Genomic DNA, 26,166 nt, shown 5'->3' on the forward strand with positions numbered 1-26,166 from the left:
TGGTAACAATAAAATAATCTAACTTTTGAAGATCGAGATCTGATTTAAATGAAGATTACTGCAACTTTACGGAGAGTAATTTAAATCCTCAGGGCATTACAATATAACGTTACATAATACTTATGGGACTATATATTTGTCCAATGACGATATTTCACCACCATATGCGAAGATGCAATGCTTAACTTTCTAAAAAATACTCAGTTGACCAATGAGGAACATTATTTTTTGCTTCTCTCAGCTTTATTATTCGTAAGGAATCTTTTCACGTTGATATTTTATAATGTCCTTCGTCTCCTAACCGGTCACATTGATTCTGTTTAAGAAATGCCCATAACCCTTCGCCGCGGCGTCTGGCCGGGGAAGCGAACGAAGTCCCGCGCCCGCAAATCTAACGAACTCGGTCGCGTCCCCCCTTAATCATGTCCGCAGAGGCTTGATCTTGCTCCTTCGACGGCGTTCTTGGCGAAACAATGGCGGGGATATGGGAAGTGCATAGTACACGCGTGGGCTCTGTCCCACTCACTTGCCCGCCAAGATAACGGCGAGGCGAGGGAAAGATACGTCAAAATTCGATCTCTTGCATGTCGAACCCTGCCCGGCTCCCACTCGCTACCCACGCCTCCTCGCCCCTGCCTGCATCCACCAGAAACCCCCGCACCCCCCCGCCAAGGTGGTTGGGGTGTATTCACGCGACGGTGGACGAGACCGCGGCCACGCTGCGAACGCCTCCGGAGGCACGCGTGCCCTTCCCATCGACAAGTGCCGCGCACTCCGCCAACAGGCCGCGAATCTGAGAAAGGTGAAAAACATTCGCCGTGTCGAAGCACAGAGAGTACGAGATAGATTGGATTGGTCCGCGACAGTCCTGCATCGCCCCTGAGAGGCCTCCTGAGGGCCCACCGATGAATAACCGATGTCTATGTAGGGAACGTTTTCCACCACCCCCCGTCCCGCCGGTGCCTCTCTTTGGGAAATGATAGTGCCCCTGACGACACTCGAGCATCGCACGCTTCCTTCTGGGGGCGGGAGTGGCCGCCCCCAGAAGGAAGGGGGAGGGGGGTTGGACGGGCAGAGCGGTGTCAACTGGGCACCAGGTATAAGACGCGCGCGGGCCCTGGACGCTCGAGGAGAATACGGGCCTTCTCACTTCAACGTCAACCACTCCGTCTCAAACCGCTTTTCGGGATCGCCCGCACCCTTCTGTCAGACAGCGGGAAGGACGTTTGAAAGCGCGCCCGCGGGGCGTGAAGGGAGGATTGAGCGGCCCGACCCCCACCCTTCGCGGCGGGGAGCCTCGCCAAAAGGCAAGTAGGGGGAAGGCGTCCGAGCGGAGGGCGGCGAACACTTCCCCCCGCGACACTACACATGCATAGTATACACGGGACGAATTTCCTAGTCGCTACGGGGATGGGAAGGGAACACCTTTGACGAATGAAAACCAATGAGGAGTGCGGAAAGGAGATGTGGGCTTAAAAGGATTGGATAAACGACCTCGGGGACATGTCAGCCACTCCTGCGTGAGCGCTTTAAATAAATAATTGCGGACATTTTGAGAAGACCCACTCCCATTCATTTGTTAATTGTCGCGAATGGAGAGAGCGGTAGATGTCTGCTAGGCTGGGAGTCGGTCCCCAGTATTACGGGCAGCCCATGTTTACTTCTTCCGCACGAGGGGAGGCGATCATTAAAATCCCCAGTACTGAGCACCCACCCACCATACGGATGAATTGGGCGACGAAATGCGAAGCGACCAATCACGGGGTGCACAGTGTAGACGCACATGTCTTTAGTCGCGAGTTAATTCTCTCGTTTTGACTTCCGCATCGGTTGTTAAAATATTTTTTGGGCTCTAAAATGGTGATTGGGGGCGGGTGTCTAGGTATATAGTACGGTGTTATTCTGACGACTGATTGCGATCCAAATATGTATTGTTCCGATCGATTGCAGGCATATTGCTCTAATAAGGGCACTTCCGAGAGTTCCGCACTTTCCATTGATTCATCGAAATTCGGTGTAAATTTAATGAAACCCATATTGTTATTAGCAATCGTCGTCAAGCGGTTATGGTCGTTTTTTAGAAAAATAGGGAAACTTAATATTCGGCAAATTTCTAAATCTCGTTTGACCTCGTACCACTCTTCATTGCAATGAACACTTTTTCAATTCCGCACACATCCTTCCTCTCTTTCCCAGCATCCCTATCCTATTCCTCCTTTTATCTCATCCGCCTACCATCCTTCCTCCCCTCCATTCCATAGCCAATCCAAATACTCTTTGCACCATCCACCTTTCCTTCTTCTCTCTGGTTTCTCCCAGCAATCATCTCTCCCGCCCCACCGTGCCCCAGCTCTTCGTCTTTTATTTCCCTTTCCGTCCTCTTCACCTTTTCCGTCCTTCTCCACAACCACATTTCAAAGCCTGCCATCTATTCTTACACTCTTGCTTCAACGACCACGTCCCAACGCCGTTCAAAACGACGCTTCACGTCAAACTTCTCCATAATCTTTTCTCTACATTTAAAGTCAAAGATCTTCCCATCAACAACCTCCTCTCGGTAACAGATTTTTCCCCGAAAAATTCATTTCCTGAAACTAATTTCAGCATCACCGTCCAAAAATTTCCTAAGTTGGTGAACTGTTCTACGTACTGAAGTTTATGGCCTTCAATTTTAGGATTGGGCATAGCGTTCCTATTTACGAGTGATATGAAATGGATCTCGTACCAAAAACCATTTCACTCTTGATTTCCATATATTAACTCTCATGCCATACTCATCGCGTTGATACTGTGATACATTGTGTCTAGTAACGATCCTACCACGCGTACTCATTCCCTTACCCAAATATATTCACGTAAAGATTCATTCCATATAAGCATTAGTTATTGATATTTACAATACATCATCAGACCACTAGGGTAGATAAGTACAGTAGCCATGTTTGACGAATATTTTTTTCTAAAATACCCCTGCGCCTTTCAGCCAACGATAGTATCATATTCACTGTTTAACACGAAACTTACTTCCATCAAAGACATACGCCAATTTTTAGTAACTATTAGTACCCAAAAAATGTAGTGTGTATTTCAGTGCAACAATTCTTGGATTTCTTTGGAATATGTAGTGTGTATATTTGTTAAGAAGACGGAGGAGCTTTACCTTTACAGTTGTAGTATCGTTTCCGACCCTGCCGCTGAAGTACATCAGACAATGAACAGTAGCCGGAAGTAGCGAATGTCAGTAAGGCTTATACCTTTCCTAAGTGTTGGCTGTTTGCTGCGGGGTTATAAATGGTGTCCCCCGTCTCCCCCCTGGAGGGAGCATCCATCCCCTGCCCCCCCCTGTTGCCAGCTGGAATGAGAAAGCCCTTCCCCGATCTTCCTGCGGTGCGTGGTCTCCCTGCATTCACGGGACGATTGGCATCGGATCCAGGGCCACTGCCATTCTCGAAATCATTGTTTTCGTTTAAAGTCACGTTAACAAATATTAAAAGTAGGAAAACTGGTCGCCATTCATGCCAAAACATTCTCAAAACATTCGCCACTTAGTGGAAAGAACAATTAGTTATATCGCCCGGCACGAAACAAGAGCACATTGGCGACTGACCCACCAGCGGCTCTCAAAACTGAAGAGGATGTGTAGTTGAGGTTATTAACAGCCATAAATCTTTATCTTTAGGAATAAAAACTCAACAAAAGAGATTACGGAATAGCGTCAAGTATATCTATCACGATCTAAGTTTCCATGATAGTAGCCACATTCAATTATTCGCGTAAACGAAACAGTGATTTGTAGAATGAAGGACACCGAGAGATTGCGGGCTCCTTTCAATCGATTCGGATCATTCACCGGGGTGGTATGAAGAACGGGGATTATCATTAAATGCCATAGAATTTAGAACACTGAAGTTTTAGAACGAGAAAAAAAACCCGAACAAGTCGTAAATTAAGAACTAGATTGAACCGAATAAATCATTTCTGAATAGGTCCAATAATTGAACATTAGACTGACATCAAATCAAACATGATGTCACCACATAGCAGAATAACGTTTGGAAGCTTAAATGACTTGGTTTTTTGAGACAGACTGGAGGAAAATACAGCAAACAGAGAATACTCGGGTGTTTCACCGCATTAATTTGGCCGAAATACGCGGTAAGTACTTAAGATCTATGAAAGAAAACGTAAATTCGAAAATTGAAAAAAAAAGTTCAGAAAAAAATTTCCGGAATTGTGCAAAATTGCTGCAAAAAGAGAGTAGCCGTAAGGAGTGCGTCGGAGGAATTGGGTTGGGAGCCTCTGGACACTCGAGAGAAGAGATGAGGCAGACTTAAAGGAATGTGCAGGATGCCCGAGTTTAATTGCGACACATTGCGTGGGAAACAGTTATGGCACCAAATGGTACAGCGAGATTCGACCAGCACCGGGAGAGTGAAAAAGAAAGAGAGAGAGAGGGGGGAGGGGGAGAGAGAGGGGAGGGGGCGGGTGTTTTCGTTATTTCCTCACACACACTCGCAACGATATCCAACCCACCGCATCCGAATGTTTGCATTTGAAAACAATAATTTTGATGTTTTAGCGAAACACGCCAATTATTGCATGATGTATATAGATAGACCTGAAAGTGTGTGTGCGAATATGTATTCATTCTTATTTATTCATGAACACGTAAATGCTCATGCATAACTGGGGCCCTAACACCCCCTGCCAAACCCCTTGGGGGCGGCTTGAGAGTTATTGTGTGGATATGGATGTTCATATGTAATAGTGACAAAGGATCCCATTCGACATTGTAAAACAAAAAATAAAACACAAAAACTGAAAAAAAAAGTCGTGGAGTGTTTAAAATGACGCCGGGCTGGGAAAGGGTTGGTGAATAAAATGTGAGGCATCCTATTGCGTATTACTGAGAATCGATATCATCTAGACAGACTTCGAAGTCCACACTCATACACACTTTCTTATCACATCTCTCTCTCTCTCAAATATTTGCGGATACTTACTGGGCGTGGCATATCAGGAGAGTGTCGACACCAATTCGGCCTTCCTGCTTTCTCACGAGAGATGTTTTACCTGATACGACTCCAATCGAGAGCTATCTGAATGCGCTCGTGATTACACCCCCCAACCCAATACGTAACTGGACACATTATTTCCTCTAGTTATTGGTACACTCTTGTAATTAAATTGAGAATGTTATAAATACTGAACTTTATGGAATATCATTTGATCTACGGCCGATGGTGGTAGACTTGTGAGTAGGGAAAGGAGATTTTGAAGTGATTGACCCAGGAGAAGAACCCTGGATTCAGATCTCGATGTTGAATTTGCACACCGCCGAATCAACCACCGTGAATATCCGCGCAAAGTGATGCCAATCCAACAGGCGGAGATAGCAAAGCGAGGTGAGATGAATTCTGAGTGCCAAATGAGAGGCCCGAACACGGACGTCTTGGACGCACCTTGCGAACTCGTGAGTGATGTTTGGGATCTATCGAGAGCAATCAAACTGAGTAACGAGAGGCTGGCTGAGGGCAAGTTTTGCTTTGGACTAAAAATACAATAGACTTGAATACCGGTAGTGGGAATGGAATTGTAGGGTCGGATTTAAAGAAGCACACTAGCGGGTGAATCAATGAGAAAGGAATAATGAAACCATTGTCATTCATTAAAAAATATAAATAACCCTAAACGATCTTATTTTGCAAGTAAAATAAAAATTGCCGGAAGAAGTGGACGTTTGAAGCGATAACTATACAGAAAATGAGAGAGGATCCGTGGATGGAAATGCTCAAGCGGGCACTATACCACCTAAAAGTACTGTAAGGACAATTGGGAGCTCTTCAATAAAAGGATCGTCATGGTGAAGTTAGCAATGACATCAAAAGATAGCGTAGCGAAGTTCGGATGCCGATAACAGACTCCGATGATGAAAAAGTGGGTAGGTGTATGGCGATTTTGCAGAAGTTATGAAAAAATGAAAGGGGAGAAAATAATTTTAAAATCTTTGAGACTGGAATGCAATAAATAGTTGGAAAAGGGCAGGAAGAGATAATAGCATCGGGAAACTATGGTCGAGAGGAGTGAAGTGAAGAGGCGAAAGATTTTTGAAGCTGAAATTAAAATGGGATCGAGATGGTGTGGGGGCTAACGTACTGGCTTCAAAAAAGTGGGTGCTAACGTACTGGCAAAAAAGAGGCTCACTAGTGAGTCTCTTTTTTGTGTGTTTCTGTGTTTCGTCTGTGCCCACTAGTGCTAAGTGTTAGACATTATTATGCACGCCCGTGAGACTTTCAAAAGGTGTTGTGTGTATATGTGTGTGTGTGTATATATATATATATATATATATATATATATATATATATATATATACATATATACATATATTATTAGGTAATCTACCGGTTAAGGTAGGTTTTTGGATGGACGTAATTACCAATTAAATAATTTGTGGCCCCTAGCAAAACACAACATCCTACTCTACATCAGGTCCCTCTTCAGCTCTGAGTACTTTCTTCCTCCCTTCATCCCGTCCAACATCCCTATCCTGTTCTTTCTCTTTCCTCGTTTGCCTAACATTCTCCCCTCAATTACAGTCTTTAACATCCCGCTGCCGGTCAATACCCCCTTCAGACACTTTTCCTGCCACCATAGGATTTCTCCCAACAAACCCCTGTCTTCGCCCACCATACCAAGTACTTCCTCGTTTGTTTTCTTCTCTGTCCATTTCACTTTCTCCATTCTTCTCCACACCCACATTTCAAAAGCCCCCAGTCTACGTCTATCCCCCTGTTTCAATGACCACGTTTCCGCGCCGTACATAGCTACGCTCCATATCAAAGTTTTTACGAGTCTTTTCTTAACATCCTTACTCAACGTCCCTCTCAACAACTCCCTCCTCCTTGTGAAAGCCTCCTTGCCTAGCGCAATTCTTCTCCTTACGTCCTTACTACTTTGGCCGTTTTGGTCCAATACACTACCGAGATACGTAAACTGTTCTACCTGCTCTAGTTTTTGCCCTCCTATTTTAATGTTAAGCTTAGCCTTTTTCTTTCTAGAAAATCGCATAACCTTTGTTTTATTAATGTTGATTCTCATCCCATACCTGTCGCACTGAATTTCCAATTCACTAAGCAATGCTTGCAGCCCCTTGGCTGACTGACAAACTAAAGCTTGGTCATCAGCAAACCTAACTGATTTTACGAATTCCCCGCCCACCTTCATTCCTACCTCCAGTTCTTCCCATGCCTCTTTAATCATTTCCTCTGCGTACAGGTTGAACAGTAACGGTGATAATGGGCAACCCAGCCTTACACCTCTTCCTAACACTGCCCAACCGGACTCCCCGTTCCCCACTCGTACCTGAGCAGTCTGAGACATGTACAGGTTGCGGATTAGCCTCCTTTCCCTCCAATCTATTCCTATTTTCTGCAATGTACTCATTAGTTTTTCCCAATTCACTCTATCAAACGCTTTTTCGAAATCTACGAAACAGGCAAATACCTCCCGGTTGTGTTCTATATTCCTCTCGATTAATAATCTCATTACTGCAATGGCATCACGCGTACCTCTCCCCTTCCTAAACCCAAACTGATCATCTCCAAAGTAATCATTTGCCCTACTCTCTATCCTTTTGTTTATCATCCTGAGAATAACTTTAGCTGGGATATCAAACTTATTGTCCTGTAGTCCTCACATGATGTAGCCTTTACCTTTTTCGGAATAGGAACTAAAACTGATCTCACAAAGTCTTCCGGCCAGATTCCTTCCTCATAAATACTACGGATCAGCCCATATAGCCTCTTCCTCCCACATTTTTCTAAGCCTTTCAAAAGTTCCGCTGGAATGTTATCCACCCCCACGGCCTTATTTAGTTTCAATATATATATATATATATATATATATATATATATATATATATATATATATATATATATATATATATACAAATATATATGGCATATGTGTGTGTGTATACACACACAGTCACTAGAACGCAGTATGTCCCATAAGTTTCAAGACTGTGGCTATAAAATCGGTGCTACTCTTCTTTAGCTCTTACCTACATTAAATCTTAGGCTACTAGTTACTACAACTTCCCTCTTGCCCCACACTAAGTTTCAAGTCCTACGAATCGTCGTAATTTCATGATGAATGAAAATAACGAACAACATGTTCCGATTAAATTTTACTTTGAAGCTGGTAAAAGTGCGACGGGAGCGTTCACAATGTTGAAATTGGCTAACGGTGGATCTATTATGTCCCGTGCTGTTGTTTTTAGGCGGCAGAGCCTTTTTTGCGGAGAATGGAGAGTCGTTTGAAGAAGACGAAAGGAGCGGATGGACATTCGTCACGAAGAATAAACGACGGCATCGCAGCTGTTTCACCGTAATGCGAGCTGCAGGTTGATAGAAGAACTACCTGGAATAGGCAAAACCATCGCGCATTGCATCATAATGAAAGATTTGAAGAAAAGAAAGCTGTGCGTGCGTACGGCGGTGATTAACGATCAATGCTTGACTAAAAGAATGGTTCCAGTGCTGCCGTATACACCCGATTCGAGTCCTCCTGGCCAATTCGTCTTCTCCCATTTAATATGATGGACTTGAAAGGGAACCATTTTGCATCGAGAGACGAGATACTGTGAATCCGCGACAGTAAAGTTAAACAGTATTTCAAGGGAGGAGTTTTTGACAGGGTATGAAAAGGCTGAAAGATCGTGCCAACATGTATATTATGTCTAATGGAGACTATTTTGAATAAAAAATTGTTGAAAAGTTTTTGCAATTCTTTTTTTTCGTCTTTCATAGCCACAGTATTAACACTTATGGGACACACTGTGCATAGAAATATTGTGGACTTCGACTAGACGGTTCCATGCGTTCTTACGGACGTGTTATCCGTAAGAACTCGAAATACTAGTGAATATGTATGAAAAATAATTGGTCTAATAGGACTTTTGAGAGTTACAAAATCCCTCCTTATCAATTCTATTTGGAAATCGAGCATTTTCAAATTTTCAGAGGCAAAAGTCGTTTACTCCTTCAAAGGAAGCGGGAAGGGCGTCGGCACTCTCGGTGCACGCCGCCTTCCGGGTGCCTGCGTCTGGTGCGCGCACGAAAGCACTGTGCACGGCCGGCGCCCAAAATTTAATAGCGCCTCCCGTGCGGGACACCGCGAGATAAGATTAGCCGAGCGAACGACATGAGAATTTATCTCGAGTCGATACGAGCGAGCGACTCCTTTTTTTCCGCCGCAGTAAATGGAATTTTCCTGACCTATTTCACTTCCCTATCAGACACGCGAATCCTTATCGAAGACGACGACTCCGATTGCGGCGACCATCTCCCACGGGCGCCTCGGCGACGGGCTGGGGGGGGGGCGCAGAGGAAATGCCCCCCCCCCGTCCTGCGTCGGGCACGAGCCGAATCGGGCGGCCGACCCCAGGGGGGGGGGGGCTCGAAGGCAGAAGAAGCACGCACACTCACGCTCAGTGATGGTCAGGCGTTTTCGACCACTGTCCACCAGGACGCCCCCGGTCTGATGCCGAAGCCAGTCCGAGGGGCAAATGGCAAAATATCCACCTCTGACAGTGTTTTCACTCAATAGGGATGAGTGCGTGCGGAGCAAATTGTGCCGCGGTGTTCGCGAGAAAAATAAGTCAAGACTAACATAGAGTAGCGACAAATTAGGAATGGAAGAATTTATTTTTTATTAGGATGCTTGCATTCTATTTAACACTATTAATACGATTTAATTTCGTTTAGGAACAGTGGTTAGTTAGGATGCTTGTAAACTAAGGCAATTGCGGACACTTATTAATTCCTCATCGTTTACCAATAATAATGATATTTTTTCGTATAATTTTTAAAAATAATTAATTATTCTTTTTGGTTATTTTATTTTTTTAATGCTATTATTATGCTCGTATTTTCTAAGTCCCGAGTGGGTCAAGGCGCGCACGGTCTGACCGCATTCCCCGTGCCTCTCGTATCGGGAGAGCCGTTGGAGGCACGCGAGCATTTCGAATTCCGTCTCCCCCGGAACCAATGCTGACTGAGGCAGTGATGCACTCGGTGCAACTTGAATGGCACAAGGGCATGTTACGTAGAGAACGCCTCACTGCGGGGAGGGAACATGGAGGGCTGGCATTCCGAACTCAAAGCAGTGATCGATAAGACGAGAGGCAGGTACGTGTTCCGTGAACCGTGATCGCTTTTGGCCTCGAGAGAAGCGTTCAGCGAAATCTCGAAGCCCCGAACTCGAAATGACGGCGAGTCTTCCTCAAAATGAATCCGCACTGCTCAGGCTCGAATGGATGACACATTTCTTCGGAGTTCGAATGCTTTTTGAATCGTATGCACATTGGGAGGGAAAAACTCGCGAGCGGGTTAAAAATGGGGGGGCGCCCGGCTGCAAGCGCCATCCGGCCACCAGGAGCCGTCGTCCGGGGCGACTGCCCCCCCTCTCCCCTCGATTTTTAGCACCGCGTGGTTGCCCAAGTGCCCGTACCACCGATTCCCCACCCATTTCTCCCCGTGCCACATTGGGCGCACAATTCATTCTCCCGCATAAGACACTCTTCTTCAACTGACCTCCGTCAGTTTTAGAAGAGTGTCTTATAGTTTCTACGAAGAATATAATATAAATTAAAATCACCAGGTAAGTTTCGTGAGAAGAAGAAGTATATAAACTGCAGTGTGACGACGGAGAACACGACTCACGGTTTCGCGTCATCGAAAGGTCACGAAATTGCACCAGTCGAGGTGAGCGGAGAGAGGAATTTCCACGCTTATTTTTTGACCGGACCGTACCACGACACGGTGCCAAAGCCGTTAAAGTCCTGAGGGCGTGCCATTCGCCAATTCGGATGGAGAACGCCTCGGACCCTCCCGTGCGCTCCTTACTCCCATCGCCTGACGTCGTACGGATTCAATTCATTCTTCCCGCCCTCCCCCCAACCTTCTCTCTCCCCATCACCAAATTTGAATCGATGGCGGATTCGGCATTTCATTTCCGCCGTCGAAGTACGGGAGTATATCGGACACGGAGGAATGTGATCAGATATATGGCGAGGAGGTCAATAGGGCGTCATCGCATGACTGCCGAGTGGAGGTCCCCACCTCCTCACCGCCGTAGACCGGGGGGGCGGAGGGTGTGGAGGAGGGAAGGGGTGGCCAGGGCAAAGGGATAACATTATATCGGAGATCTTCGCCGATAGAGACGAAAATACTTTGCTCGTTAAAAGCTAACGAAAAGAAAAAAAAACCATTTTCGGGGAAAAGCGAAGTCAGTAATCGGGTGGGTCACGGGAGGCTGGCTCTACGCATGGGGTCGCCATGGCGCGTGATGCACGGAGCCGAGAATGAGCGAGAGCAAATAAGAGGCAAGAGGAGGGGCGCCGGCGCAAGAGGTCGCGTGCGGGACGGGAGGTGATTGACGAGGGCCGTCGAATGAATGCAGCGAGCGGCCCACGACCTCAATGGCGGGGGGCGGCGTCTCGTATTGGCACAATAAACGCGGTTGGCGTGCCGATGGGCAATTGCCCCGGGAGCAGCCCAGAGGCGTCGACGGGGGGAGGCAGTTATGGAAAGAAACTCACACTAGCGCCAATAATGATCGCTCCTATGGATGCGGCGGCGGCGGCACAGGGATCGCCCCTTCGGATTTGTGGGGGAGGGAGAGTCGGAAGCAATGGTGCAAGGGTGCCATAGATTTGGGTTTAGCGCGCCGCGAGAGGATGGCAAATTAAGTCCGTCATACGTGTAAAACATCAGGAGATGCCTTCCCGCCATTCACAAGCCGAGCGCCCCTCTCTCCCTCCGCCGTGTCCGCACTCCTGATCGTCCGCTGGACCGCTCCTCCCTCTTCGCCTTTGTCGTCACGCTAAGTGCGGCCTTTGTCGTCTGTCAATTTGTCCAAGTCTCCAAAATAGTGCCTCCCGCGTTCAACACTATAAGAGTTTCCCACGAAATGTTCGTGATCTCCGAGTCCACAACGAAAAGCGAACGGGTTTCCTATTTGTGTTTCTGTTGAGAGGATAATTTCTTTGAGGGATGTGGCTGCAATTGCTTCGTGGCAATTCACTCCTCTTCGACAATGGCTCTATTTCAAGTGGCTGATGATGGTGAAAATGATGAAAAAAAAGTGGAGAAACGTGGGGTAAAAATGAAGAAGTGATCCCTAGAATGGACGAATACTCGTAGTTTACGGTAAAGCGTAAGTGAACGGGAAGAATGGACGGGAAACATCGCTGGAAAGTCCAAGGCCTCTTTGCGAGAAGCAAACGATTAATTAAAAATTTAGATGTAATGAGGCAAGGGGGGGTGGGAGGGGGGAGATTGGCAGAGGAGATAAACGTTTGAAAAGATACCACGGCCTTTTCATCGCATCCATCATCTGAGATGGGAATAGAGTAAGAAATTAATATTAAAGAACCAGGAGGTGATGATTTCATTGTAATGCACGCGCACCGATAAAAGGAAATGGGGAATATTTTGACGCTACTCTCGCTTTTATGAGAAATATCCATTCAGTTTGAGTCAATGGCGCTTGCTCCAGCCAAAGAAATGTTTATTTCTCAACATCCACCCCACAGCACGCGGTTTGATGCCCACGTGAGTGCCGTGCACTTCCGCCCTCGGTGAGAGGGGCGTGGGGAGATGGGAACGGGGGATGGGAGGGGGAGAGGGGGAGAAGGGGGGGGGGAGATACCCATCTCATGAGATAGCATCCGAGCGACGCCTCCGTCCATTCTCGAGAGTTTAATGCACAAGTGCATTCCATTTCTTTAATGCCTTACATCGCTCCTCTTTTGAGCAATTATTTAATAGATATCTACGCGAAATTCATCACTCATAATACCCTGTCCCCTCCTAAATATATGCTATTGTTTTTATAAACCCCAAATTTTCATCATTAAAATTTAAAAAATCTTACGATAGTGATTTTTTTAAATTCCTAAAAGATATACTACTTGACACTTTCAGGCTTCACTCCCGCGGAGTTGTGTGTGTGGATTGCGTGCGTGGAAAATTACAAACTCCCTTAATGTGGACGTCCTAAAAGAGATGTTATACTTAAGACAAATGTCGTGCAAGTAAGTTCAAATTATTTCTTTTTTCACTCAGATGCTTTCTGTGAGACACATCTCTATTCCTTCAGAAATACTTCTAAACTTGACGCAGTTACTAAAAGGAAGACTGTTTAGTTTCGATGCAGTTACTATGCAAAAGTAGTGGGCAGATGCCTTCCACTTCGTATGCTCTTGCACTCTACTTACCGAAGCAATCGTAAGCCGTGGAAAGCGAGGCGAGTCATTTCGGTGGTCCTGAAGAATAATTAATCGCTGACGACCAGCAACAAGTGCCCTATGCAGCCCCTCTTAGCCGTCTCTGCCCTCCCGACACGTTTTGGCTCCTTCTGCCCCGCCACATCCCTTCCCTTCCCAGCACTGCTCACATCCCCAGCTGCATATCAGCCCCTTCTCCCCGCAGGCCGTCAGATTGACACTTGTTTGGAAACATTTCTTCTTGCATTCGCTCCATTTGCGATTCCTATTGTTTTGTGCGGATATCATCCGATACACGCAATATTTCGGTTCTTTCATTCATGCATTTCGGATCTTTTCCATTCCAGAGATACGAGCCTATCCCCTGCAAAAATCCACCTCCTCAGAATGTTACATATTTTAAAGTACATTATTTCCTGCAGTTGCCAGACCCCAGATGTTGTAACTCCTTTCATTACGGCATTGTTTATTTACGGCTTCTTGTTTACCTATGATATACTGTTGTCCGAAAGGATGCTATCCATTTCGGATATCGCTCGTCTACCTTGATCATTCGCAGCTATTACTTACTGCCTCATGCGTGGTTTACACAAAAGTATCGGGAAGAATTTCGGAAATACGGATTTAATTCAGATATTGCTAAAATAACTCAAAATTCTTCCAAGTACATCATCCCTGGAGCGTCGGCACACACTTTTGCCAGAGCGGCTTTTCCGCGACCCGAGGGCTCCCTGGAAGGTGGATTCCGGAAGGTCCTCAAGGGTACGCGTGGAAGCTTCTTTGATGACACTTGGGGCTCCATGGTGGTGTCCTTTGAGGGAGGATATCACTTTTGGGAATAGGGAATAGTCTCCTGGTGCCAAGTCGGGACTGTAAGGGTACCCCATTTGGAGGGTGGGGAATCAATCGTTGCTATGCCCTTGCAGAAGATCTTTCCAAAGATTGACGCTCGATTCTGCTCTTTTGGTCGTCCGTACAAAGACCTTCGGGAGGACAAGTGTGGCGCAGATTTTTTACATCGCCAAATTTTCAATAATAATGCTGACCATTGTAACCCTATCAATACCAATACGGTCTGCGATCAGGCGCACACTTAAACGACGGTCAGCTGAATTCAGCACTTCACGCACACACGTCAGGAAAATATTGTTATCGATAATTTTTGCACAAACCTTGTATATGTATATAACCATTGTGCGTAATTTATTATCCTAGGTTATTGCATTCTTCACACCTTTTAGTACGCATTCTGATTTCATGGTAGACTCAGTTCAAGATATTTCATTTTTCGTTAGGGGCACTGAATGGCGCAAACAATATTTTTAGGTTCCACTCTTTGTAGAAGGGTGATATGTTCATCCTAAGAAGGCCACCGGCAATGATTGCATAATCCTTTCCATTGGAAGGGAGTCCGTCGGGGAAGAGGCGGCCCTGGGAGGTGGATCCTCGCTCATTTTCATGTTTAATCGTCCACCGCTCGTAAAAACCTTATCAGCCGTCGCTGCCCTGGCCAGTTGCCCCCGCCTCGCCCCTCCATTCGAAGCAAACCCACCCTCCGCCCCACCCCCGCAAACAAACTGACCCCCACCGGAACAGCCCCCGCGTACGACACGAGCCCTTCCTCGGGGGATTAACGCACGGCTCGGGATTGCCTCCTTCGGGCGCGCGAAACGCACGCGTGTTCAACGTGTTCCATCCATCGCGTGGAATAACTTAAGCGACGCTGATGTTGAGGAAACAACTGCGTGTCCGTGTCTCTCGTGAATCATTCGCGGATCGAAATATCCCGCCAATCTCACAGTCGGAGGCGAAGTCCGACTGATGGCGAATGCATGTACATATTGAAACAACTCACGCAGACTTCGTAAAAAGCGTCGGATGCCAATAGTTATTCCTTATTCCATTTCACGAAGCACTAGGAACGATTTAATTTTTTTAAGAATTACATTCGAAGCGCCATTTAATTGAAGGAATAATCAAGGAATATTTCAATCATCGTGTTAAAAAACCAGCAGAATGGTATACTACGAGGGTCATCCGGAAAGTAGTACCCGTTCGTGCCGCATGAAGTGCTGACGACGCGAGTAGCCGCTGGACGAGGTCAGATAGCTTCAGTGGCTTGTCTGCCTTCTCTGAGCCAAGTTGCGTGACGCTAGCATTGCCTGTGTTGTTTCTGTGATTGTTTACAATGTTTAAAAAAATTGAGAACGCCGCCAGTTGTGAAGTGAGGGCAGTGATTAAATTCCTCAATGCAAGAAACGTTCGCCCATGTGATATTCATCGCCAATTAAAGGAGGTGTATGGAGACAATGTAATGGACGAGTCGTCTGTTCGGCGGTGGTGTCGCAACTTCAACATGGGGAGGGGGAACACACACGACGATGAGCGTTCGGAGAGACCGTCTGTCATTACAGACCAACTGGTGAGCTCAGTTGACGAATTCGTGAGGAACGATCGGCGCGTCACAATTGATGACATCTGTGAGCATTTTCCCAATGTTTCTCGAACAATTGTTCATGAAATTGTTAAACACCATCTGCATTATGCAAAAATTTGTGCAAGATGGGTCCCTCGCGTATCTCAATGAGCTGGCGGCGAAGGACTATGCAGCAGGAATACAGAAACTTGTCACACGTTATGACAAATGCCTTAATTTGCTTGGAGATTATGTTGAGAAGTAGTTTAAAGTATCCTCTTTCAAATAAAATTTTTTATGTTTGTTAATATTTACTTTTGTGTCTTTATTTCACGAACGGGTACTACTTTCCGGATGACCCTCGTATATACCAAGAAACTGCGGGAGATACCGCAGCAGCATTCCGGAGTTATAAGTATGTCAGAGTTCAACCATATTGAAATTTCAGAGCTAAAGATGACGCCTTCATAGATTAACTGGCTAAAGTACTCGGCTGGACGTTGAGGGATCCGGGTTCAAATCCCGGTCAATTTATTTGTTTGCTCTGAAATATTTGCATTGAAAAGCATAACTTATAGTTTTCTTGGTTCATTATTTTTGCCTTGACTGCGAGAATACAGCTGTATTTAATAATGTGTATGTTTGGTGCTCCGGTCATATTCAGCCTCCCTCGCGTCTCCCTCTCTACGCCCCTGCTCGTCTCTCTACGTCCCGCTACCTCCAAGCTGCGATGCGATGAAGAGGTCCTCTGCATTCATTTTCTCTCGAAGACCGCCGCTTCGCCGCGCCCGCTTGGACTGCCCTACCCGGCCACATCTCCATCCATTACGGTCGTCAAGAATCGATAATGTTCGCCTGAGTACATGCCTCCTACCAGATATCAGTTTTCCCTTTCTTCTTTATTATTGTTATTAAAAGCCATATTTTCTCTCTCCCTCTACTCTTGCTCTTCGCTTCTTCCACCTCTCCGCCTTGTCCTCGCCTGCAAGCAAACATCCACATTCCGTCTTACTCCAGCGCATTCCCTCTCTCCCTTTTCCGATGGTCCACGTCTCACATCCCGTCCGTTGACAGTCTCCATGCAAAGCAATTTGAGAACACTTTCCCAGCCTTCAAGCTTATGTGATTATTCATCATTAAATTATCTTCGTTTTTGAGTGATTGTTTTACCAAAGCTATTATTATTTTTCCCTCTGTATTATCGCTATTGATGATGATCTCCGTGTATCAGAAAATGTCCATCTAGTCCAAGATGGTACTCCTAGTTTTATATCAGTTTTAACTATTTCAACTTTCGTTCCTATTGCCAAGTACCTTCGTTTTACTCTCGCTAATCTTCGATTTCAAAATCTACCAAAGCTTTAATGGAGGCAAGTGTTAACACTTGCCTCCATTAAAAGGAAAGGAAATGATGATTATTCCAGATACTCGTAAGTGTTGCTGAATTCTTACCACGTCTCTCAATGTGGTCACTGCCCGGTCCTCGAATATAGGTTGCTCAAATAATTGTGCCCACTGTAGGAAGGCTTGTTTGGAGGGGAAAAAACATGAATTGACGAAAAATGTGCAATGGTAATACATGCATATTGATAGCAACTGCAGTCGCAAGCCACTTCTTCGGGTTATGATGCAATCAGTTGCATTCTGAATGAAAATAACTGTCGGCCAAGCGATTACAAACAATCATCGCCGAGAGCACAGATTGTGTGGATAGCATTAGAAAAATGAGGAGCTAGTGAAGGTGAGATGAGGTCCTCGAGAAATAGGAAGGGTCGGCTAAAACTTGTGATTGGAAAACATTGATCATAGTAAATATGATTCCTCTGGATACCTCTGGAATCGTTCCGGAGAAGAACGGGCAACGACTCTAAAGAATAACCGCGTCAGCGAAAGAAGCTAACGCAAGGCGAACGAAAGTTGATTTCATGGACGCCAGATAGAGAAGATAAGGACAATTAAATGAGACAGTATATTCGTGAGAAATAGTTTTCCACATCTCGGAAACTTGGTCGTGAAGGATGGATCTTAAGGGTAGATAGGAACCTTCGGATATATGGGTGTGGAGAAGAATGGGAAAAATGTAATGGACATAAATGAAAACAATCAGAGTTGTGGTTCAATGGCAGGGGAGGAGATAAGGTTGTCCAAACAAATTCCAACAAGTGAGGGAAATAGAAGAAGGGGTTATCGGGCGGCAAAGGAATGTTGAAGAGTGATATTGAGAGGAGAATGTGATGGTCAGAGGGGAGAACGAGGACGGATGCAGCGAGCAGGGAGGCGAGGAGTTATCTGGAGGCGGGGAAGGGTCAGCGGAGGGCGATTCCGACCGCGTGCCAAGCGATCACTGGATCGGGGAGAAAGCGAAGGGAAGGATAGATGCCAGCATTTTATTTGAGTGACATCCAGAGAAGCTTAGTAACCGACGCGCATGGAGAAGTGTGGTAGGTGACCCCAGTAGGGCCCATTCATTGTCTGAGGGCCATCCCGAAGGAGCGAAATCACTGGATGGGCACCAATCAACACCCTTTCACCTCTTTCCATCGTTTGCGGAAAAATGGAAGGAATCGCTCTCCCGAGCGAGTCTCGCCATCCCACAAGAGGGAGTTTGAGTCAATTTAAAGGGAGGAATACGTGGGGCACCCCCCCTCGAGTCCAGTGAAGCCAGCACCACCCGCTCCGACGCAAACATTCCCCACCCCCCCCGGGGATCAACGTGGAAATCGGTCGCTCGTGGAGGGCGGGAAGGGATCACGGGTTCGGGGAGGAAATCACCACTTGGACAAAAGGGGGCAATTCCCCCCCTTTTGGGGCCGGCGGGGTGATGAATGCCACCCACCCCAAGAGAGAGAGGGGGGGCGAGTGTGCAGGAGTGCTTGAGTCGCGCCCCTCCGGTGCGTTCCCGACCCCTTCCGGGGGGAGGGGTCGGATCCCGGCCGTGCACCAGGGAGGGAGAGAGAGAGCAGCTGGGCCCTTTCCCACCACCACTCGAGGGGCGGAAGGGAACAATGGCCGCGGGTGGGGGGGGGAGCCCTCGAGGGTGCAACAACAACGCACTCGACCGCTTCCCGAAACAATGCCATGCGTGCGCGGCGATTGGGTTCCCCCGGCGACGGAGGGGAAGGGGGGCCGGGGGGAGTGGCGCCTCTCTCTCTCTCTCTCTCTCCACCTCGGAAATTGACTTATTTCTTCCTCGTGACTCCCGGACACCGCGCCAAAGAGAGTGTGCCCGCCTCCTCTTCAATGTTTTCAATGAAACTGATGGAATGAGGCGGCTTAACGATCCGGTCGCGTCGAGGAAGGTCTCAAGCGATGCCGAGGATCAGCCGGCCACCCCCGCACCACCGCCCAGAGACAGAGAGAGTGTGTTTGTGGTGGTCATCTGCTCCCCTTTCGCACTCCCAGAGAGCTCTCCCGTTCCACACATTCTCCGCAATCGGAAGTATTCCCCGTGAAAACCTTGATATGGAGCTTGATTGTGTACGGCGCGGAAAAATGGTCATTGAAGCAGGATGATAGGCGTGGATAGGGGACCTTTGAAATGTGGGTGTGTAGAAGGATGGAGAAGTTGAAGTGGACGGAAAGGAAAACAAACGTGGAAGTGCTAGGTATGGTGGGCGAGGAGAGGGGATGGTTGGGAGAAATCCGGAGGCTGGAAAAATTGATGCAGAGTATTATAAGATGTTGAAGACTGTTGAGCAGTCTTCAACATGTTAGGAAGAGAGAAAGTTAGGCAAACGAGGAAGATCCAGAATTAGGGGATAAGGGTGTTGTGACCAGATGAAAGGAGGAAGGAAGTATGCGGAAATGAAGAGGAACTTACTGTAGTACCCGATGCCAGGTTGTGTTTTTTTTGTGAGGGGAGTCCAGAAAATGTGCCGCTCTGCCCTTGCATTGGCTGTGTCCATCAAACTCCGACCCTTGCCGGATGACTACCAAATGTATAGATGCACTTGCATGTACACACGCACTCACGAGCATGCACACACGCACACACATTTGGAACACACTTTTCTCAGTGAGGTTACCGCATCGTATGAACAGATTTCTCGTAAACTCCGCAACAATGGAATCGCCCTCGGTCATTTAATTTTCTGAGCCACTGTTCGACTCCCGCTTGGAGCACGTCGCAATTCTCCCTCTGACTGGTTTCTTGAAAAACTGAACGCGTGGCCAAGCGTGACTCGATGAGAATTTCCGACTCGGAAATTACAAATTGGAAGGGAAAGGGAGTTACTTTGGAAGCTGGTGAGATTATTCATTACGGGTTTCGAGAGTTGTTGACCGGGCGCAGCGATCAACTGTTGCGTCCCCTTGAAAGGCGGGCGGGCCGCTGACGTCCGCCCCCCCTCCCGGTCACCGTTGATGAGGATTGAGGAGACGCCGATCGCGAATCGAGCTTTAGGGCAGTAAGGATCGGCGGGCGCTTGTGTGCCCTCGGAGGGGGTGCCCTCTCGAAAGGGGGGTCGGCGAGGGGTCGTCCGCGGGGTGGGGTGGGGGTTCCACCCGCCGGGAAGAGGGCATTGTCGGCCAGCTTCATGATGAATAGCTCCCTGGGGTACTGATGACAGATCTCGAACCGTGGGGGGTGGGATTCTTTCCGGCAAAGGGCGTCGCTCGGCATGGGAGGCCGATGGGGAATGGGGGGGGGAGCAGAGGCGAATCATTCGTCGCCCGGAATGCCTCCGTCGAACGCAAGCATCAAAACGCAAGAGCACTCGTCCCGCGGCCCACGCGCCGCTGAGTTGATCTTCCAAGTGAATCACGTGAAACTGATTATTAAACGAATGATATTGATAATTTGCCTCTGCTAAAATATTCAACAATTTGGAGCTTATCAAAAGAGCAGACGTAGGAAAAGTGCAGATGGGGAGTCAATCGGTAAAGACAATAAGAATGATTACAAGGGTACGCGTTATTCACGAAGTATTTGCAAGAAAAGAGGTTTGTGGAGGAAGGTCGAGGGAGGGACGGAGTGCCGATAGAAGAGGGATGCTGAATGGAGGTGATGGCTGGCGTATGAGAATTATCATGAAACAGGTAGGATGGCCCTATGGTCAACGAATCTCTGAATAACAGGCTAATGAACGAACAAAAGGCTATTAATCAATTCAACCCCATCAATAAAATACAAATATGAACCTCGAGGTGCCCGTCATTAAGAGCCCTGCTCTTGTGATTGGTGTATCGATCTCACAGATTGTCACTCGAAGGAGGAGAGACTGTAACTGTCGCTCGCTGTCCACAACGGATAAAGCAAGCGGAGCAATCAAATATGCGTGGGCGGAGCTACGGGCATCGCCGAGCGCCACAGCCCCTCTCTCCTGCACCGCAGAAGAGGCTTCGACGCCCGAGGGAGTATTTGTTAACCGGAAGTCGAAAATAATTTCATGAGCCTCGAATACCCTACGGTTAGTCGTTCCCTCCCTATATTCTAACAAACGCTCTGACTGAGACAATACTCCCGGGGATTTCTATGAAATTAACCGATTTTAATTAGCCATTCTAACTTGATTAACCACTTAATGAAGGCAATGAAAATATTTGAATCATAAATAAACTATCAGAATATTGGAGAGCACTTCTTTGCTCAGCACTCCAAAAATCCACTGTCAACTCCACCGAATATTTACTTTCCATGGAAGTACGAGGGTCATCCGGAAAGTAGTACCCGTTCGTGAAATAAAAAGACAAAAGTAAATATTAACTAACATAAAAAATTTTATTTGAAAGAGGATACTTTAAACTACTTCTCAACATAATCTCCAAGCAAATTAAGGCATTTGTCATAACGTGTGACAAGTTTCTGTATTCCTGCTGCATAGTCCTTCGCCGCCAGCTCATTGAGATACGCGAGGGACCCATCTTGCACAAATTTTTGCATAATGCAGATGGTGTTTAACAATTTCATGAACAATTGTTCGAGAAACATTGGGAAAATGCTCACAGATGTCATCAATTGTGACGCGCCGATCGTTCCTCACGAATTCGTCAACTGAGCTCACCAGTTGGTCTGTAATGACAGACGGTCTCCCCGAACGCTCATCGTCGTGTGTGTTCCCCCTCCCCATGTTGAAGTTGCGACACCACCGCCGAACAGACGACTCGTCCATTACATTGTCTCCATACACCTCCTTTAATTGGCGATGAATATCACATGGGCGAACGTTTCTTGCATTGAGGAATTTAATCACTGCCCTCACTTCACAACTGGCGGCGTTCTCAATTTTTTTAAACATTGTAAACAATCACAGAAACAACACAGGCAATGCTAGCGTCACGCAACTTGGCTCAGAGAAGGCAGACAAGCCACTGAAGCTATCTGACCTCGTCCAGCGGCTACTCGCGTCGTCAGCACTTCATGCGGCACGAACGGGTACTACTTTCCGGATGACCCTCGTGTATATATATATATAAAACTGCTTCAAATAAAAATAGGCATTCGATGCGGAGATAAGCAGTCGTGAAGTACTTCATTCGGTTTCTCTCGCTCATCATTTAAACCTCCTTACCGCAGCGAAGAGTCCTCGATTAGTGGAATTCCCTTCCCCGTCGTTCAACTCGGCGGAGAGACCACTGCACGCCGTGCGTGCCCATCATAATGACACCAGAAAAACCCCAGCCGACACCAACATCGCATGTCTCCCGGTGGTGCCCGCGAAGTCTTCCGAAAATAGGGAGGGTGAAGAGTTCACTTACACCCATTATTGACGAGACCCGCGAGGCACCGATGCGCGGCCCGCCCCCGGGAGTCACGACTGTGACCTCTCCCGGATTCGGAGAACCGAACTGCGTAACCCGGCCACGATGCGAGGGAGGGAAGGAGGGGCTTTAATTGCCAGGGGGGCGTCACGACCCCTCGAGGGATGTTACCATCAATTCGGAAGACACGCCGAGTGGAGCGGGCCGCAGTCGCGAGGCTCGCGGGGCGCCACGTGCACGGAGCTTCCCCACTTCCGGACGATGTACAGGACACGCCACTGCGCAACGGGTGCCCGCGAGCGCCGGGAACCTTCACGCCATCGACGGCGAAACATGTCGACAATTACGAATGCTGAAGTGAGTTATCTCGATTCGGTGAAGTTGCCCATTCATTCGGGCGAAGGTCATCTAAATGGTGCCCCGGTCAGATGCAGTCCAGGCAGCTGTCTCATTTCATCGTTGCGGTCTAAACTTCCGACACGTCGTGGTGTATCCCACATCACCATTCTGGTGTCGTTCCGATCTCTAGTTCCAGAAAGTGCCTTCACGATGAGAGTTCATCCCCCCCCGTTCAATGACCGCCTTACAGCACGCCCCTGTCCGCGATCCCAGACGCTTGCTTCCCCAGTAAAATCCCTCCGACTGATTCTTTCTTGGGCATATTTCGACAATAGTCCATTTTCGTCGTCTTCAAAGCGCCACACCTCTGCTCCCCTGACTGCCTTCGTTGACGCAGCAAACTAGAGCGAGACGGTTTCAAGGGAACCGGAGTTCGCGCATGAAGACCGGAACCCGCCCCTGTCCGAATCCTCGAAGCAGCAGCGGCGGCGGCATTTACGTAGTTCCGGCGGACTGGTGCCCTTTTTTCAACAGGAACAACAGCACGCCCGATTTAATTTTGCCTGCCCCACTCTCCCACCGGAGTGTGCGGGCGGCAAAAACTGGAGCGGAGGAAGTGGCAGGGGGTGCGGGGCATAAGCGGAGACGGAGGCGGGAAGAGGGTGGAGGGGGGGGGGTCGAGTGGAAACTGTAGAACTAAGGCGAGAGCACAGATCGACGACCGCAGCTTTTTCACGGAATGGCACCGGGACAAAAAAGTCCCCCGGGCCCGTGGGCCGTGTCTTTAATGGGGATAAGCAGGCGTAAAATTCACCGGATGCGGCTTTTCGATTTATCGCCGTGCTTCCGAGCCGAGCGACTACGCAGCGGCCGCCGCCCCACCCTCGGCCATGCCCTCCAGGTCGGCGTTGAAAAGGGTGAAGGGAGGGAAGGGGGAGCACCATCGTTCACCGCGGTGCTGTTGCGTGAAGGCGCACCGGACATCTATCTGGGGACGCGGCGGCCCCCTGTGGCCGGATATGCATATTATTGAATCCGCGGTTGACTAATAGGGCTTCCTAAGCACGAATAGCCAATAAAATCCCCTACAGGACGGATCGCTTTCAAATCTGCGAGGGGTATCGAATCCGCAAATATGGCTAATAAGAATTAGTTTAAGCGGGTTAACCCAATTAAATTGACCTGATTTGATATTAAAAATGTATAACACTTTAACGTAAAGATGTTAAATTCCAAGGAACTGCGGGAGATGCCGCAACAGTAATTTTAAATGGAGTCATCCGTTAATGTGCATTTCACTGTAATAATTTCAGAATGTAAAAATCATTCGCCTTGATCGGGATTCAAAAACCATTTCTGAGTTTAAGAGGACGCCTCGATAGCTTAACTGGCTAAAGTCCTGGGCCGGAAATCGAGGGATCCGGGTTTGAATACCAATCAAGACGAATGATTTTTACACTCTGAAATTGTTGCAGTGAAGTTATTTAAAAAGACTCATTTGGTTATTATTCTTTTTGGTCACTGTCACAAGGTAAATTAAATAAATATCCGTCCTAACATTTTCCGAAAGACTACTTGGGCCTACTTTAAACAAGTATGCCAAGAATTACTAATATTTATTTTTACTCATTCCAAATTATAACACTTAGTTTTGCGAGGTCGGCATACTACAGTTCATATGCACCATCAATCGCCAAATGATGAACATCCAAATTGAGTGAAGACTCGAGGGATGGTGCATTTTAAACGTAAAGTAGACTCATATGGGTTTAGCGTACAATTTGTAGCGACGCGAACACCTCTCTTGGCAACAATTTGCAATTTCCTCCTCATCCACTCATGGCAATTATTCTTCGATCTAGAAATATAATTTCAAAACCATAATTCATTCTTTCTTTGCCAATCATGTGTGAGAGAGCGGTCCATTAACAGACTGAGCCACTCAGGGTGCCGCCGGCCTTCGCTCCTCGCTCCCCCGTCGTCCGTGTGGGACACCGAATGGTGTGGAATGCGCCGATCACACGCACGCCAATCAACAGAGATCATTCGCACACTGCGCCGTGGCTGCGTTGGCCGGCAGTCGATCGCTTTGCGTTCGCCTAAATGCGCAGTGATATAGATATTTATACAAAGAATACGTGTTTTATTGATGTGAAAACTAAACAAATTAAGAGCTGAGTGATTCATTGCCAAATAAATGGAAAAAACTGAAAGAAAACCAAAATTTTTAAAGTAAATTTATACCATTGCAAACCTTTGCTCAAATTTTTGTGGTCTCCAAATTGGAATCTAATTAATCAATTAAAATCACCCTGAAATAATGAAAATCACAAATAAAGAAAATTTTTATCTATCGTCAGGTATAAACCTGGTGGAAATGAATCAAAGTAGTCACGGATAACGACACAAACTCAGTTGCTATACATATCCGTATTTGGTCAATTTTCGAGCTTCCCATTGGGGCGAGTTGGGCGTTTGAATTGATTCGAGCTCGCCTTTGCCCCCGCCGCCCCTGGCTTCGTCGGCGGTGCTGCCTCCGGAGGGCGTGGAGTAGAGGGCGTGACGGGAAGGATGCTTGGGGGCGGCTGGGACACTCCCATTGCCATTGCCGGCCCCCGCGTTCGCACATGCCCTCTTTTATTCCCGGTAGTGCACCCGCCCCTTCTCGAGCGGACGCCCTTCCGCCCCCCGAACGTGCCAGCCCCTGCCTGCCTACCTGCCCCGGGGGGCATTGAAACGTTGTAAATGCCCGACTGAGAAGACGCCTTCCATTCTGTCCCCGGAATAATGAAAGAGCGGAGAGCAGAAGGACGCCCACGGATTCAGTGCCGCCTCCTTTCCCCCGCCACGCAATTTGAGAGGCCGCGAGGATACACCGTCCCCCAGGGGCCATCTCACGAGCGATCGTAACGCCCAGCGCCGGGTTTCACCCGCTCTTATAATTGCAGCGCCCTAGGATTTCGATGGCGCACGGGAGGGGGGACCTCGCGGCTCACCTACCCGACGTATATTTGAGTGCATATTTTTCTTGGGAAATTCAATGAGCGTCGTTTCATGGAATCACTTTGCCGCAAAAATATGAAGCATCGGTTGTAGCATTCGCGGACGAATTCCATTCTCCATCACAGTTTTGCATTGAAGTGGTTTGTCATTTGTCCATTTAAATCGTCGGCCCTCCATTCAAATTCCTTGCAAACATTAGTGCCCATCAGCGTGCATGCCTGCTTTCGTTTGAACCGGTAACTCGGGAGTTACGTCCTTCTGCAGTCGGAACGCTGTCTGCAGGAGAGTATTTTTCGGATTACCGTACGCAGTCCAAAGGCACAGCATCATTATTCTAACTAAATGCATTAGACGTTTTCTTAGTAAACTCATACGTATTAGGAGGTTAGGAGTAACCAAAGCTATTACCTTCCTGTCT

General features: G+C 47.5%; 1 protein-coding gene across 1 annotated transcript in view; it reads right to left on the reverse strand.

Annotated features, from left to right (window-relative positions):
• Window positions 1-26,166, reverse strand: part of LOC139686018 (LIM/homeobox protein Lhx5-like) — a 217,252-nt gene that overhangs the window by 87,999 nt on the left and 103,087 nt on the right. Inside the window, exon 3 of the mRNA XM_071583115.1 lies at window positions 5,822-5,839. Coding sequence (XP_071439216.1) covers window positions 5,822-5,839 — 18 coding nt within the window. The remainder of the gene's footprint in view (window positions 1-5,821; window positions 5,840-26,166) is intronic.

This window comes from Hetaerina americana, unplaced genomic scaffold (genome assembly GCF_022747635.1).
Source record: "Hetaerina americana unplaced genomic scaffold, ioHetAmer1.1.p SCAF_126, whole genome shotgun sequence".
Taxonomy (NCBI): Eukaryota; Metazoa; Arthropoda; class Insecta; order Odonata; family Calopterygidae; genus Hetaerina; species Hetaerina americana.